The 17,832-nt window shown below is 45.0% G+C and overlaps 1 protein-coding gene across 1 annotated transcript in view; it reads right to left on the reverse strand.

Annotated features, from left to right (window-relative positions):
- Positions 1-4,251: 4,251 nt before the first annotated feature.
- Positions 4,252-17,832, reverse strand: part of DHX35 (DEAH (Asp-Glu-Ala-His) box polypeptide 35) — a 154,721-nt gene continuing 141,140 nt past the window's right edge. Inside the window, exons 20-22 of the mRNA XM_006876636.1 lie at positions 10,673-10,744; positions 8,506-8,617; positions 4,252-4,296 (exon numbers count right to left, since the gene is read on the reverse strand). Coding sequence (XP_006876698.1) covers positions 4,252-4,296; positions 8,506-8,617; positions 10,673-10,744 — 229 coding nt within the window. The remainder of the gene's footprint in view (positions 4,297-8,505; positions 8,618-10,672; positions 10,745-17,832) is intronic.

A 17,832-nucleotide genomic window follows, 5' to 3' on the forward strand; every position in this document is an offset into this window, starting at 1 on the left:
AGGCAGAATCTCCAGTGGGTACTATTCAATCTGTCTGGGCAGAGCTGATGAAAGGAAATACAGATGGGTAACTCGTGATACTGTAGTGAATGCTTATCAGGACGGATTATGAGGGTTGGAAATGTGAAGGTAGACATTTTGTAACAAGGAAGGGAGTGATTAATTCGACAGGCTAGGAGCGGAGGTCTCTGGGACCATCAACAGAGAAGAGCCGAGAGTGGGACCCTACCCAGAGAAACAGAGATGGCTAAGATGGAGACAGAGATGATGACGTGGAGTAATTAAGCGGCTGGGGACTTTGGATCCAGAGAGGGAAAGGGACTGTGGGCCGAAAACTGGGGGGGGAGGGGGAGGAAAGTGTAGGGGGCGGGTTTCTAGGATATACCCTTTGGGTGGTTGATGATGCATGACGGGGATTGGAACCATGGCAATGAGATGATATACGATGGAATGTATGTAAAACTAAAGTTCTCTCATGTAAACTATCATATAATTCACAATAAAATAATAAAAAATAAAAAGGAAAAAAAAAAGGCAACCTCAAGGCAGACCCTCAAATCGTTATCCACAGCCCTGCTCTGAGGCCGGGGGCCCCAACATGGAGGCTGACAGCAGTAGCAGTGAGGAGCCTGGGGTTAGACCAGGCCCTGGGCTATGGACAAGGCCTCAGAAGCCCTGGGCAGCCACCAGCAGCAGGTCTGACACCTCACCACGGACACACGCGCATTAACCATGGTGGTCATCCCCTGGCACATACACTTCCTTGACCCCCAGCCCACCCTCTACTCATGTTCTCAGCATTTCTGACTTGCTGAGAGACTTCTAGAACCTACAGATAGGAATTAAGGTCACGTATGTGGTTCTGTGGACTAATGCATCAGACTGCAAAATTGTTTAAACTATAAGGTTAGTGGTACAAGCTCACCAGCAGCTCCTTGAAAATCCTATACAGGGTAAATATGGGTCAGAATCAACTCGATGGCACTTAACACCACCAGAGGGCCAAGGGAAATATTACACTGGGATTTCTTGCCCAGCTTAAGCAGAAAAGGAGAGCCTGTTTGACTAAGTTCAATACCACCCACAGTGCCCAAGGGAACATCTCTGAGACTGGCCAGAGGAAGTGATGTGGACAGCCAAGATGCCAAGTTTAGCTACTCCTCTAAAGTGGCCATCTTTTTGTGGAACGATATAACTGACTCTTACCAATTTCAATGACTCACAAAAAAATAGATGAAACTGACAAGAGACCTAGAATTCCACACCCCTGTTCCATCACATATTGGAAGGCTAAGGAAAACCCGTGACTCACTGGGGGGAGGGTGGAAAACATTCGATATATTGTCAGGGTGAAGTAAGCAACATGGAGCTGAGACCTGCTAACTTGAATCCTCCCAGTGAGATCAAAAGAGAGTGACTCCAAAGTTGACTTGAAATTCAGTTACTGGCAATTCAGATCCTTCCCAGCTTGATGATGCTTGGTGCTACCAGCTGGCCCGCACATCTCCCACAGTGTGGTTCCCAGACCTGGGGAATGCTGCTACACCTGCTGCTTTTGTTTTCATTTTGAGCTGGGAGACTGACAGACTACTTGTATCTTTCCAAAAATATTAAAAATGAAAACCACCACCTAATACTGCCATCATTTCTCCAAAGACGTTTTAGCACCAAAAAATAAAACTCTGACTAAATGATGGTACTTTTCAGAGAATGGAGAGACATTTTACAGAATGCCCATTTGTCCATGTTCTTCACTTTCACAGGAAGTTCCAGAAAACTCACGGTGGACCAACACAGGTGCCAGGAGCGGAGTTCCACTGAGGCAGTGCTGGGGACAGGGAAGGGGGGAAACTATAGCACCCACTGCACTCAGATCTCCCTGCTGGTGGCTCCTCCCCAAGTTGTCGTCTGCCTAGAGGTCGGGTCCGGTTGTTTCAGGAAGGAGTCTTATCAATGAAGAGGTGAGAGCAGGGATGGAATGCTCAGGGATGCAGTGAGGAGGGATCACCAGGAACCCAGGGCAAACTCAGACCAGGAAAGAAGCCCACACAGGACCATGGAACTGGGGGATGGTTCAACTCGGAGTTAACAGTTAAAGCTGAAGTGGCGGTTGGTAGAGGTGAGCAAAGCAGAAAAGCGTGGGTCCATCCATCCCTCTCAGATGCTACCCTGACCTCCAACAACTCAGTGTGTCTTCTGCGGTGTCTCATGTTCTCATCTTCTTCCCCCAAAGCTGGCCCACTCACCCATCCCCTCATCACCACCATGCATCGGTGCACAGAGCCCGCGTTCAGCAGCATCCAGCCCACAGAGAAGTCAGCTGTGGAAGACATCACTGCTTGAAGAGTTGTCTATACAAACTCTCGCCATCTCCACTCCACACCAAGCTCCTGACTTCCAAAGAGGTGGTGGGGAGTTTCCCTATCAATATGTAAAAAACTGTGGAGCCCAAGGCAATAAATTCCTGTGGAGCTACTTTGGGGACAGGCTTGGGAAGTGCCTGGCCCTCAGGTACTGCTGGTCGTGTCTGTGCTGTGAAGCCAAGGGCCTCTTATCTCTCAGGCGGCTGAGGATGGTCCACTTTACCGCAACGCCATGCCCGAAAGCCTGCCTGGTAAGAGTTGCCCCAGGAAGGAGGTGGCACAGGGGACGGCCCCCAAAGACAGGGTGGGAAGGCCTGGCTTACTCTTGTCTGACCCCTATGGTCTGTTTAGGTCTGTCTCAAACCCCAGACGATGTAGACACTACACCCTTAACCCTTCTGCCCCAGCAGAAGCTATTAGGATCTGCACCGGCCCTAAAACCAGACTTCAAAAATATTTTACTTACCGGCTTCTCTACAGAAAGACACCAGTGGGAAGCTGGCCAGGACTGGCTCCACCTTGGGACTTCAACACTTCCCTCCCTGGGGTTTGCTATTAAGGGTTCGAGGATACTCAGTCACATGAGCTAGCTTCGTACAGCGGGCTTCCTGGTCCCCCATGTCACTCCAACAGCTGCCCTGTGTCACAGCATCAGGTCTCTCAGCTCCTGGGGGACCCTCACGTAGAACAATCTATTGGACCATCTTAAAATACATACCACAAAAATCATGGGTAGGAGGGGATACATTTACTTTATAATTACTTTATAAGATATAAAGTCTTACTATTATTTACAAGGTATCACTATTATTTACCTGTTTATAAAATGGAAATAAAAATAACATGTTTGATACCAAAAGTGGCACATCCAAACTAATGTCGGTACAAAAATAAATTCTCAAGCTACGTGTTTTCAAAATAAATGGAGGGGGAGTCTGTATCATCACTGTGCTGAAAGCAAACATCTCCTCAGCAAAGTAGCTCGGGACAATGAGACCAGTGCCTGCTGGGACAGCCACCCCATGTGCTGTTGCAGGAACCCAGGCAAATACATTAAAAAAAAAAAAAAAAACCCACACACAAACACACACTCACAAATATGCAGTAGTTATGTTCCTGAGCTATTGAAGATTGGGCCATCTAAAATGTTGTGAGCCCTGCTAAAGAAGACCCCTGAAGGTCTGAGCTGCTCAGCTCTCCCCAGTGTTCTGCTCGTGGCTGCAGGACGTGGTGGTGTACTCTGAGAGGAAGCTAAGCCCACCTGGCAAATAGAGAAACCCTTGGCCAACACGGAGCAGTGCCCAAGTCCTCTGTCGATCACCAATCCTAGTGCGGGCAGAGGAAACTCAGGTGCTGCTTGGTGTGGGAGGCTCTGGACCCGTCAGATATGTTCCTGGGTGATTAGGTCAGAATCTGCCAGCATTCCCAGGGTCTCATCCTGTCTCTGATCCAGACTCGTTCACCCTGGCAGCGCTGATACAGTCAGCCCAGCAAGTCCTCTGTCCACCACTTCAAGTCCCACACCCAGCAAGTCCACACACCACTTCAACCTTCAATGGTGAGCATTCCTCCTTGCTCCCTGTCCAGCTAGGCCAGGGCTGTGTGTGCCTGCTTGAAGTGCATGCTGGGTAGTGAGTGCAAACAACCCACCGATTCCTGCCTGCCTAGTGCAGAGCCCCGTGCTGCCTGCCCAGGCAGAACTTATTCAGGATCTCGTCAAGGAGGGCAATGCTGAGGGGAGTAGGAAAGAAGGAGTAAAGGGAGGGCTTCAGAGTACTGAAGGGTCAGGCAAGCCAATGCCAGCTCCCCACCCCAAAGGTTGGAGCAGCCCTGGGCAGCATGGAGGAGAGGGCACCAGGCAGTCCCGCGTGCGGCAGCTAAACTCTCTTCACAAGTCCTGGACCTTGGCCTTTTTGGCTCTCAAGGAAAGGTGCTGCAAGAGAAGAGAAAACATTCAAGTAGGGGTCTGTCTGACAAATAAAGAAGACTCCACATAATTCACATCAGTTGTTAGTTAACAGAGCAAACACTGCCTGGCCCCACACCATCCTCATGACCTTGAGCATACGCAAGGCCACCACTGTGGCGGCTGGGTATGTGGAGTGACTTCTAGACACACTGCGCAGGCCTGAAGGTTTTCACTGGCTAAATTTTAGAAGTAGACCACCAGATTTCTCTCCCTAGTCTGTCGTCTGGAAGCTCCACTGAAACCTGTGACAGCATCAAAGCCACACACAAGCCACACCACAGTAGGACAGACTAACAGAGCAGTGGTGGGAAATGCACTGAATCAGCCAAATAACAAATCTCCTGCCTGTTTCAGCCCCTCATCGTGGCTGTGTGTCCCCTGGGAAGCAGCCTCAAGGAAAGGAGTACAAGTGAAGGCAGCAAAGGCTTGCAGTGAGCAGACGTGGGCTGAGCCTGCAACAGAGGCTGGCGAAGGTCCACTCCAGAGACACAAGGCATGATGAGGTCCCTCTCACAGATACAGCACAGCTGAGCTCTGAGGACCAGGCAAGGAAAGGCATCCTCCCCTAGAAACATAATCTACTCATTTACAAAGCATCTCAACGTGCCATGTAGCTGTGTTCAATGCTAGAGACAGGGTCTGCCCTGTGGAATGGACAGGCGTGCTGGCAAGACAGACAGGTGGGGGATGCCATGCCCCCCAATATTTCTCCCAGTAAAAATTACAAAGCACAGCTCTATAATCATGGGGGTTGAGGGATAAACTATTCTTTATCTCCTACAGTAAAGCTCAAAGTACTAAATCCCTAAAATATGTGTTTGCGGCAGTATATATGAATCACCCAGTGCAATGTCCTCGACAGTCCATTCATTGTCAAAAACAAACCGCAAAAGCAGCCCAGACGTGCTGCGCTAGTACACCGTGGAATCCTCCCATGAGGAATTCCCAGCCCGACTGTGGGCAGAGCAGGAAGCTCAGTGGCTGAATCCATTTCTAAGCACATCTACAGGGCTACAGAACAGCACTGCCCTTGGCCAACAGAGAACTGCAGGTCCTGAGAGGGGCCGGAGCAGAGCGCACCACCAGGCACAACCTCTAGAGGGCACACGACGCAGGTCAAAAGAGCTACAATTCAGCCTGTTAGCTGGCTCCTGAAAAAGGATCCCCAAATAGAGGGTCTTGCGAGACCCCCCCCCAGAAAGAAGATTCTCCCTAGACTACAAAGACAGCTGTAAATCTCAGGAAAAAACGGAAGAGCTGGAAAGCAGCTGCTCTTCTTGCCAGCTGAGGGTCTTGCTGAATTTCTCTCAATCCCCTCCTCCCTGCACTTGCCCTGAAGTGACCCCTACAGGAATGGAAGATAGCAGCATCCTGCTGCCTGTGGGACCATTTTTGGTGCAAGTTTCTGGGAAGAATGCTGTGTATAAACAAAGTGGGCTCTGGACCATTCCCAGCCTTTTTACAGGAGAGAGAGCCAGGGGACGTGGAAAGTCACCGTAGATACCAAGAAAAGCGGGGTGAGCTGAGGGCTGTGGATGGAGTTCCACAACGGAATGCCTACCGTACATGTGGCTCTGGAGAGCTGGTGGAGCACCAGTCCACAGCACGAGTGCCTTTGGACTACTCCGTGGAGGAGAGGCCAGGTTTCTGGGGCAGAGCTAGCTCAGCAAGACCCTCACTGCACAGTGAGGCTGTTGATCCAGATCACATTTCTAAAGGTCACAGCCCATCTAAACACACTCTCATCACAGGCAGTGACCCAAGTGGAGGCAATGGCCTCAATGACTAGGTGTGGAGAGAAAAAGGCAAATTTAGAAATGAGAGCTCATCATCCCTTCTTTGCTCTGTGACTCTGTGGGTCTGACCTAGGGAAGCCAAGGTCATTGTGAGCTGAGACAGGAAAACCAGTCAGCTTCCAAGCTGACTCTGTCCTAGGGCTGCATCTTCTTCCTACAATGAAGACTTGACCCCTGCGCCATGCTCTGTCCAACTCTTGGTTGGCATCACTTCCCTCCGGCTTCTGGAGGCTGCGGCTTTCCACTTGAGAGATCTTGAGATAATGGATTTTCTTTCTCTTCAGGTTATTTATCAGTCCAACAGATCAGAAACCACACACTCTGCATGTTTATCAGTCCCTGCCGGAAAATCAGGTTTCCAGCTGAAATATCTGTACCAGGACGTGTGGAGAACTACTTAAGTTTCAAGTAGTCCTTGACCAGGTGAGATTTAAATATCATAAGATTTAAGAGGGGCAAGCTCCCTTGGCCAAGCCCCTGTTTGTGATGGTGTAGGTGAAGGGTAGGTAACGGTAAAGACGAGCCTTCCATTTACAGAGTCACACACTCACACTGAAATGAACAGGGAAGCAGGATGCTGGCACCAAGAGTGTCATACCCTGAGGTCAGCACATCTTCAAGCCGGATGACCAGTCACAAGCAGACACTCACGCCCAATGTCACCAGATGGAACTTTTTTCTTTCTTTTTTTTTTGAGAGATACTAGAAATCCATATTTGACGTGCAAACCCCCAGTTCTTAAATGTGGCAGTTAAATTTGGGTTTGAAAACATTACACAGTTCCCTTCTGCTGTAAACAATTACAAAACTGGAAAAAACATCTGAAGCAACTCTTCAGGCATCAGATAACAGACAGCATAGGGCTATAATCCCTAAGAAAAAGAACCACAAGGCAAGTTCCACATTCACACCGGTTCTCGGCCCGACTGTCCAAACATCGGCACAGGAAGGGAAGGTCTCACCAGAAAACAGCAGTGCACGAAGGAAACAGAGATCAGGGTTCAGGGCTGCAGAAGCAGCTGAAAGTGACAGTCAGGGTATCAAAAAGGCAGGAGCCCAGACATCTGCAGACTGCTACCCTTAAGTCTTTGGCTGAATACTAAGCCAAACACCACAGGCCAAGATTCCATAAGGCTGACAGAGAACTGTTACTGAAAAGGTGTGGGCTGAATGGATGTGTTTAATGCTGGGAGACACTGCAGTTCTAACCTGCCATAGTGGAAACACCTCACTAGGCATCCCAATCAAGAGGAGGGCTACTCCAGATCTGCCCTCCAGATTAATAATAAAAATCAAGCCTCAATGGAATCAAACTGCTAGCCAGAAAAAACTTCAACATTCTTTAAAGGAAAAGCAAACAAAATCCAGACTCTAAATAAGATAGCATCTGAAATGTCTATTATAGCAAAATATTACTAGACATGAGAAGCATGTGGCCTACGTGAGAAGAAAAAGCAGTCAAAAAGCAAAACAGAGCAAACATGACAGATGTTGAATTTGTAAATAAGCCTTTTAAAAGACTAATTATAAATATGTTCAAAGATTTAAAGAAAAAGGTAGATGTAATGAGAGAAACACGGAGAATCTACACAGAAATGAAATTTAAAGAACCAAATGGAAACATCAGACTAGAAAAACTACAGGATCTGAAATTACAAGCTCTCTGGGTGGGCTTAGAGGCAAAGTGGACCCAAGAAAAAATGAAGAACACAAAACTATGAATCTGCAGTACAATGGTCACTGTTCATACTGAAAGGAGAGTAATGCCAGTGCTCAGCCACAACGGCTGAAATGACCTTGGGTTTAACCTCGTACATATACTGATGGGCTTTGTGGGCAAACCTCATTGAGTATTTGTACCAATCCTTGAAAATGGGTCCAAAATTCAAAAATCCACTGTCACCAAGTCACTTCTGACTCCTAATGACCTTATATAGGTCAAAGTAGAACTACTCCTTACAGTTTCTGAGACTGAAGCAAACAACATCACGCTTCTCCTGCAGACTGCTAGTGGGTTTGAACCACCAATCTTGCAGTTAGCAGCCCAATGTTTAGCCCACATCCCCACCAGGACTCCTAAAAACGATACCAAAGTTGATATAATTTATTTGCAAACGGTCCAAAAGAACAAAGGAGAGAGAGAGAGAAGAAAAGCTAGAGATGCCACTTTCTTTCTGTGTCGTGAGGTTCTTTGTAAGACAACTTCAGTGTGATAGGGATAACACAGTGCTTTCCCCCCCAATATTCCAGGGCAATGGAAATGACCTTTTCACCCAATGCCCTATTGCAGAAACAATCAAATCAGAGAATAAATGTATATTTGCAAAATATAAAGAGACAGATAACAGTTTGGGGGATAAGCTCTATTCAACCCTACCGTTCCTTGTTGGTAAAAGTGCGGAGCCAGCTCCAACAGCCAGGCAGATTCAATAGCAGTCACATCTCTCATATAATACTTGGAAGTTTGTATGACTTCATTGTAGATAACCCTAAAACAATAAAGAAACATAAGCCAATTTTCCATCTCTCAATGATAATCAGGAACCAAACAATTAGAGATGAGGCTTTACTGTTATTTTCTTTTCCCTTACCCTTTAATATTAGCCTATTCCCCATACCATGTATGCTGCTCACTTAAGCCTCATGGCCCTGAGTGGTGGGTAGATAATGTGTCCATTTTACAGGTAAGACTCTTAAGTCCTATGTGAGTTCCAGGACATCTCAGTTTATCAGCATACGATCTATCTGGATCCTTGGTCTATATTTACAGAACTTTGAACACAGCTAATTACTTTATCAAATTCAGAAATAAACGGGGGGAAAAAACAGGGCTTACCTAATTCTGAAAGGAGCTGAAAGTTGAGTATGAAGAGACAGACTTTCTAGAATTATGAAAATATTCTGTGCCTTAGTTAGAATGAGTGCACATTTGTGAAATGCATCTGATTGTACATAAATTACACTTATATCTAAAAAATATACCTAGAGAGATCTTGCTTTTGGTGAAGATCAGACAACCAAAAAGTCAGGAAAATAATCTCAAATCCCCAGATCTACGGAGCACAGAAGAGCTGATGTAGGGATATTAGTTTCTGATATACAGGAAGAGTTGATTTAGGGCTGCCTTTATAATCAACACCTCAGCCACCCTGTGGCTGCTCAGCCTCCACAAGTGAGGGGGGTGGGACCCATGTGAAGGGAGGGACCCTCAGCAAAGCTGCAGCAAGAGGAGGACCAGTTTCTCTGGCACCTGAACACTGTGGATGTTTTAGGATTAGCTCTATTTCCACTGTCCTTTCTTTGCCTTTTATACCTGTTGGGAGCAAAGCAGGAAAAAGAAAAGCTTTTTTCTTTTAGGGTGACTTCAAAACTGGGCCACCCCAATGTTAGCAAGCCCTAGAAAAAAGATCCTGACCTGAGACTTGGCTATCCTCTTCAATTTATCCTGAAAAACATACGGTTCCAATGGAGGGACCCAGTCACGCCCCCACTCAGAAGCTTCCACTGGGCCGGTGCTGATTACAGGATAGGGTCTAATTCCTGGTCTAAGGTAGTAGATTTCACACTTCACCATGCACTAGGATCACCTGGAGGGCACTTAAAACACAGACTGCTGGGCAGGGACAGAGAATCTGCATTTCGAACAAGTTCCCAGGTGATGCTGACACTGGTTGGCTGGGGGACCACACTTTGAAAACCACAGGTCTAGGGAATAAAGTACTTTGTAGTGTGTCCTCTCATTTTATCTCCAGTGTCTCCCCTCCCACTCTGCACAAATGCCTGACTCTGTCCCAGGGCTTCTTCATCTATCATCTAGTGAAGGACTAGTTGTTTTTCAAACTTCCAATCCCTTGTATATCAATATTTTTGCAAAATATATAAATTTAGAGAAAACACAATGAAAAGAAAAGACACCTTAATACACAAGCTCAATTTTTTGACTTAATTACTAAATTGGGCAGACAGAAACGTAACCTGCCAAACAGCCACCAAAATGCCTGAATACCCCCACCCTCTCCTGACTTCCGTGCTGACCTCTCCCTGGGCAGACCCAGAGACCAAAGCTTTGAAGTGCACTGACCCAGTTACACTAGGGAGAACCCATTTCCGGGTCTGGAAAGCCCTTTGCCAGGACAGCTTCTGTTTCCAGGTCCAGACCCAAGGTGTTCTCCTCCACGAAGTCAGTTCTGATGCCCGGCACAGCAAGTGCCAACCCCAGCACATCATCATCCCCTGTTCAAAGGTCTCTCCTCCGCTCCTGGAAGCAGAGCCTATCTGCGCTTCAGATCAGGGAGCTCCCACACACGGCCCTTTCTAGCTGGGTGAGCACAGGATCTCGCACCTTGTCAGTGGTGAGGACAGGCTAATGAAGAGGGTGAGCGAGCAGGTGGCCATCAGGCCTGCCTCACATCTCTCACAGCAGAATCTCTACAGACAGCACAGCGCAACCAAGTCAGTGTATGCCGAGCACCTGTCCTCTGTGCCCTCAGCAGCAGGCTATGCCTTCCAAGCAGCCACAAGGCCAGGCAGTGGTAGGGGCTTACCAGCGGGGCGGCTTCTCCACATAGAGGACAGATGCAGGGTGGATGTGCAACTCATGGTCATCGCGGATTGTCCTGGAAAAAGACAGACGTGCGTCCAAAGGACACTTTAAAGACCGAAAGCAAGGCTTTCCCACAGACTAGTTTGTTTTGAAAAAACACACTGCAACTTAGGTTCCCCTTTGACAATATCCACACAAACTTATCAATAAATGACACTAGTTCCATGTTTCACGTTGTGTCAACATTCTCACTGTGATCCAGTTATTTCATTTCCAGATTCCCTCTCCCCTTGTCTTCCCATCTTTGTTTGGATTAAATGTTGACCTTTGGACTCATACAGCTGCTTTTTAGCAGAGCACCAAATCCAGAGCCTGGATTTTGTGCATCACTACACTTTTCTGTTAAAAGCTGATCATCCTGGGGTTGTTTGGGTTCAAGGTTTGAAGAGTGTCTCAAAACAAGTCTTAACGAATCCTCTGGTCTCAGTGTTCCTATTAACCTGGCTGTTTTCACAGGTGAGTGTTGCTCTGCATTTCCCTCCAACTATAACCAGGCTCAACCATCGTGGCCCCGGTCAGCCGGGCACCATCTAGCTTCTCTATCCTCAGGGGAGTTTGAGTTCATGGCTCCTGTTCTTAACTTTTTTGCTCCTGACAAATAGAACCCAATAGTTTCTATTATTATTACTATTATTATGTTAGAAGGCTGCTTGCAAACTTTTAAGACCCCAGATGCTACTTATTTCACTAAGATGCAGAACATAAACTTTAGAGTTATACTATGTCAGCTGACTGAGTTGTCTAGTATGACTAAGGTCCTAAGACTTCACACTTAGAAATCCAAGTGTGCAAGTTGTTCAGTTGTATCTGAGAAGCACCTGTAATTGCCTCCTATGAATACATGTTTGTACAGAGATACCTCTACTTAGACATACTTCTATTTGTGTACACTGTGTATCCCCCTGTATGTACCCATGGACCTATAGACCTATACACATATACACGTGCCCATACACTCATTAGTACTACCAGTGAACACTGGTCTCTTTTATATATCTCTATGCTTGTCTCCTTATAAAAGAGAGATCCTACAATATTTGCCCTTTTGGGTTTCACTTATTTCACTTAGCAGTATGCCTTCCCAGTCAATCAACGTGATGTTTCTCAGTCTCATCACTGGTGTGGGGTAGTGAATTCTCTAATGACGCTTCTAGTCATAGTCTGTAAGTCCTGCCAAACAAGGTTTTTGCCCTGCTGGGTCTGGGTATGAGAAAGTGGAAGAAGATACTGACAGGATGACATGATTCCGCTGTGATGGTTAGCAGAGTTCCTTGTAACTGTAAAAACTTGAAAACTCTAGTATGGCTTTAAAACGAGCCATCTCAGAAGCAGGAGGGGATCTCACTACCATCAAACAAGAAGAGCTACAAGTGGAGGGTAGCTCTGGACCCCGACATCCTTGCACATTGAACATCTTTGACACAGGGTCAGAAAACTGTGACACTAGAAGGCAGAGGAGCAGCAGCAGCAGAACCAAGAGCCAGAGCATGAGACAGAGTGGTGAGCTTCCCAGCCCACAGAACAAGTAAAGCTGAGTGACTTTCAGTGAGAAACAAGCTTGCTTGTAGAATGGGGTACCTTAAGGCACTAAGCTAGGTTTGATGACCACGGAGATAGAGCCAAGTGCCTTTGGGCTGAAGCTTATGGTGGAGTGGTGTTGTGTCCTGTGGGCATTTATCAACAGTTGAGTGGAACAATTGTGCCCTGAGCATTTCTGACCCAGAGTTGTAACCTGATAACTTCCCTAATAAGGAGCCCTGGTAGCATAATGGATTACAAGCTGGGCTGCTAACTGTAAGGTCAGCAGTTTGATTCTACCAGTCACTCCGCTTTCTGCTCCCATAAAGATTTACAGCCTCAGAAACCCTCTTCAGAGTCACTATGAGTTGAAACCAATGCCACTGTACTTTACAGTAACTTCCCTAATAAACAAACACCGTAACTCTGAGTATGGTGTCTGAGTTCTGTGTGGCCATTGCAACAATGATCTAACCCAAATGAGGAATAGCGACAGTTGGGGAAGGAATGGCTGGTGCTTCATATATGTGCATACTTGTACACAGTATCCCATCATGTGTACAAGTATGCACCACATTTTGCTCATCTATTCATCCACGGATCCAAAGATCCCAATCTTTGCTACAGTGAATAAAGCTGCAATAACCATAGCAGAGCACATCTCTGTTTGTCACCATAGTTAAGTCTCATGGGTACTTCTCTAGGGATGGAACTGCTAGATAGTACAGTAGTTTTATTTCTTGTTTTCTGAGAAAGTGTCATATCATTTTCCAGAGTGGCTGGATCATTTCATATTCCTATCAGCAATGCATAAAGGTTCTAATCTCACATCCTCCCCAACATTTGTTGCTTTTTTTTTTTTTTCTGTTTATCAATGTCATTTTAGCTGGGTAAGATGGTATCTTATTGTTGTTTTGACTTCATCTCTATTGCCAATGACAATAAGCATCTTTTTCTGTTTGTTGGCTACTTGAATGTCTTTTCTGGTTCATGTCCTAATTGGGCTGTATTTTTGTTATTGTACTGTTGATGTTTTCTATACATTTAGAAATTAGACCCTTGTTTTTTCCAAAGTTGTGTACCACTCTATAGGTTGTCTTTTTACTTTATAATGTCTTCTGGTGAGCGTAAGCTTTTAATTTGTATGAAACATCATTGGTCTTCTTCTATTCATGTATTTCTTACGTTTACTACTCTATTTTTAGAAAAGACTAGTCAACAGTTCTCTGTTTTCTTCTAGGAATTTATAGTTTTAGTTTTAACATTTAGCTCTTTGACCCATTTTGAGTTAATTTCTGTGTATAGTGTGAGAAATAGTCCTGCTTTATTTTTCTGCAAGTGGATAACCAAGTTTTCACCCTACTGAGTGAACTTGGACCCCTTATTGAAAACCAGTTGTCCATAGATTGTTGTTGTTAGGTGCCATCAAGTCGGTACTGACTCATAGCAACCCTATGCACAGCAGAACAAAACACTGCCTGGTCCTGGGCCAACCTCACAATTGTTGCCACACTTGAGTCCATCGATGCTGCTACTTTGCCAATCCATCTAGCTGGGGGTCTTCCTCTTCTTCTCTGACCCTCCACCTTACCAAACATGATATCCTTCTCCAGGGACTGGTCCCTCTTGACAACATGTCCAAAGTATGAGAAACGAAGTCTGGCCATCTTGTCCTCCAAGGAGCAATCTGGCTGCACTTCTTTCAACACAAATCTGTTGGTACATTTGAGCCCATGGCACTTTCAATATTCTCCTGCAACACCGTAACTCAAAAGCCTCAATTCTTCTACGGTATTCCTTGTTCACTGTCCAGCTTTCGCTTGCATATGAGGTCATTTAAGATACTATGTCCCTAGATGGCTGAGCTTAATTCTGAGTTCTCAGTTTTATTCTGCTGAGCCATGGATCCATCACTGAATTTCAGGAGCTGCATAGCAGGTTTTCATACCAGAGAGAGTGAGAGGCCTGTTGCTTTCTACTTTTTCTTAAATTTCACTTTGGCTATTTGGGGTTTCTTCCCTTTCCATATAAAGTTGGTTATTAGTTTTTCCATTTCAGTTAAGAATGTAGTTGGTTTGCATTTTATCTGTGGTTCATTTTAAGCAGAATTGACATTTTCACTACATTAAATCTTCTACTCCATTAGCAAATGATGGCTTTTCATTTTTGTAGGTCTCTTTCAGTCTTGTAATATTTTTAATTTTCATTGTGTGAGTTTTTTTATGTCCCCTGTTAAATTAATTCCTAGGTATTTTATCACTTTGAGGGTTATTGTAAATGGTATTGTTTCCTTGATTTCATTTTTGGAGTACTCTTTGTTTATATAAAATAATCCAACGAAATTTTGTGTGTTGATAGTGTATCCTGACACATTGCTAAATTATTCTATTGGCATTGTTTTTCTTGTTAAGTGCCGCCAAGTCAGTTCCAATTCACAGCGACCCTATATAGGGTTCCCAAGGAGCAGCTGGTGGATTTGAACTGTTGACCTTGTGTTTCACAGTTCAGTGCTGATCCTCTATCGGCGCTAGCAATTACTTTTTGTAGAATCTTTATAGCCTTCTATATATAAGATCAAGTTCTGGTGTGTAGGGTAAGCACTTGACTGTTAACCATGAGACTGGCGGTTCATACCCACAGGTCACTCCTGGGAAACCCTATACAGGGCTGCTATGAGTCGGAACTGACTCAATGGAACTTAACATGCATAGGAACATGTCACCTGCAAATAGTGGTAGTTTTACTTCTTCCTTTCTGATTTGGATACTTTCCATTTCTATTTCTGGCCTTATTGCTGTTTTATTGTGAATTGTATGATAGTTTACATGGGAGAACATTAGCTTTACATTCATCCTATTGTATATCGTTTCATTGCCATGGTTACAAGCCTCTCTACACATCATCAATACAAGCCTGCCCTCCCTACTCGTCAGCAAACAGCCCCTCTCCCTCTCTGGGTCTAGAGTTCCCAGCCACTCTATCTCTCCATGTCATCATCTCTGCCTCCATCTCTGGCGTCACGTATCTCTGGGTAGGGTCCCACATTCTGCTCTTCTCCCTTGATGGTCCTAGGGGCCTCTGCTCCTGGACTGCAAAGTCAACCACTCCTTTCCTTTTGCTACAAAATGTCTACCTATACATTTCCAACCCTCACAGTCAGTCCTGATAGCAATTATTCACTATTGTACCATATGAATGCTATCCCCATCTCCTTTCACCAGCCTTGCCCAGAGAGATTGAATACTACTCAGTGGAGATTCTACCTTTCTCTGTGACCTCTGGATCTAGGTTCCATCTTTTTTTTTTATTTTTTATTTAAAGGTTTGTTCCCTCTTGAACCTAGTAGTATCCAATCTGTCTAGGCGGGGCTGATGAAATGAAATGCAGATGGGTCTCTTGTGATACAATAGTCAATAATTGTTATCAGGACTAATTGTGAGGGTTGGAAATGTAAAGGTAGACGTTTTATAGCAAGGAGGGGAGTGATTAATTTTCCAGTCTAGGAGCAGAGGTCCCTAGGACCATCAACGGAGAAGAGCAGAGAGTGGGACCCTACCCAGAGAAGCAGTGATGTCTGAGATGGAGGCAGAGACGATGACGTGGAGCGATGGAGCAGCTGGGAACTTTAGATCCAGAGAAGGAGAGGGACTGTGTGCTGAAGACCGGGGGAGTGTGGGGGGCAGGCTTGCAGGGTATACCCTTTGGTTGGTTGATGATACATGGAGAGGATTGTAACAATGGCAATAAGGCAATATACGATAGTTTACATGGGAGAACATTAGTTTTACATTCATTCTATCACAAAATTCGCAATAAAACATTAAAAAAAAAAGATTTGTTCCCTCTTTTGAGCTACTGCATCCATAGGTGTAGGTCAAATTCATCAAACTGTATCAGCTTACTCTTTTTTTTCCTCTTCTTTCTTCTGCTAGTTGAGCTCTAATCACCCAGTCATTGAGGCTAGGTCAAATGTCTAGGCTCCCTCTTGAAAGCTTGTAATCCAGTCACTTCTTGCTTTTGTAGCCCTCCCCCCGCCATTTTAGGTAGCCAATGTCCAAGTTGCCTGTCCCTGTCTACCCTGTGTATCAAGGGGGTGGGAAAGTGGGAATGCTCACTGTAAAAATTTGTTCCCTCTTTTGAGCGATTGTATCTATAGGTGTAGGTCAACTTCATCAAATTGTATCAGATTACTCTTTTTTACCTCTTCCCTTATTGCTCTTGTAGAACTTCTAGTATGAGACTGATTTAAAATGGTGACCATGTCATCCTTGTCTTGTTCCCAATTTCCAAGGGAAGCCTCTCAAGTCTTTCTCCATCGAGAAGAATGTTGGCTCTTGGGTTTTTGCCTATGTCCTTGATTACTATTTTGCAGAGTGTATCTATTCTTTTTCTGCATTGATTGATATGATCATGCAAATAGTTGTCATTCTTTTACTGTTTTATTTATATGGTAGATTAACTGAATTTCTAATGTGAAGCATCCTTGTATGAATCTCACTTGATCACGGTGTGAATTTTTTTTGATATGTTACAAAAGTCTATTGGCTAGACTACTAGCCAACAGTAGTTGCTACTTTTTTTGATGTTGCTACTTTTTCCATCTATGTACATGAGGGAGATGGAGCTATAATTTTTCTTTTTTGTGAGCTACCTTTCCTTGTCTATGTATCCAGGCTATGCTAGCTTCATAAAAAGAATTCAGTAGTATTGAAGAGATTAAATAGAACTGGTGTCAACTCTCCTCTGAATGTTTGACAATATTCCCAAGTATAGCAATCTGGTTTCTGATGACATCTTCAGTCTCTTTATTTGTGATGGGTCTGTTTCGACTTTCTACATCTGTTTGTATTAGTTTAGGTTGGTGCTAGAATGGCATGGAAGTGCATCTGACCTCTGCTGACTTTACAAGGAGGAAGGAGAATCAACCTCAAAGCAAACCAAGGCCAATTCCTATGCCTCTACACTCCAGCCTTCCTTACCAACCTGACGCCAACCATCCCTGCACAGCACTCTCCACATCTCTGCTGGGGATCAGTAACACACTGTAATGGTCACAGCAAACTCACAGAGCATACTCACAATTAGGGGCTTTAGTTGGGAAGTTAACAGGTTAAAATCCAGGACCAAAAATGCTCATGATAACTGGTGTTGGGTGGAAGGAGGGGACTTTAATCATTGAGATGAAACAAAGTGTAGGATTTGTTGAATGTAAAGCTGATGATCTTGTCAGTTAGCCTCCACTCAATTCTCAATAAAAAGTTAAAAAAACAAAAAATGCTCAAGATCCACCAGTTGCTCCTCAGAAACTCTATAAAGGGTCGCTATGAGTCAAAACCAACTCTACAGCACTTAACAAAATGTGTGTATGTATATATGTGTGTGTATGTGTGTATACTACGCTACCAGAGCTCCATATATATATTGTTGTTGTTGTTATGTGCCGTGGAGTCGGTTCCAACTCATAGAGACCCTGTACAGGGTTTCCAAGGCTGTGTCATCTTTCTCCCGCAGGATAGCTGGTAGTTTCGAACTGCTGATCCTGAGGTTAGCAGCCCGATTTGTAACCACTACGCTATATATATA

Source organism: Chrysochloris asiatica, unplaced genomic scaffold (genome assembly GCF_000296735.1).
Source record: "Chrysochloris asiatica unplaced genomic scaffold, ChrAsi1.0 scaffold00403, whole genome shotgun sequence".
Classification (NCBI taxonomy): Eukaryota; Metazoa; Chordata; class Mammalia; order Afrosoricida; family Chrysochloridae; genus Chrysochloris; species Chrysochloris asiatica.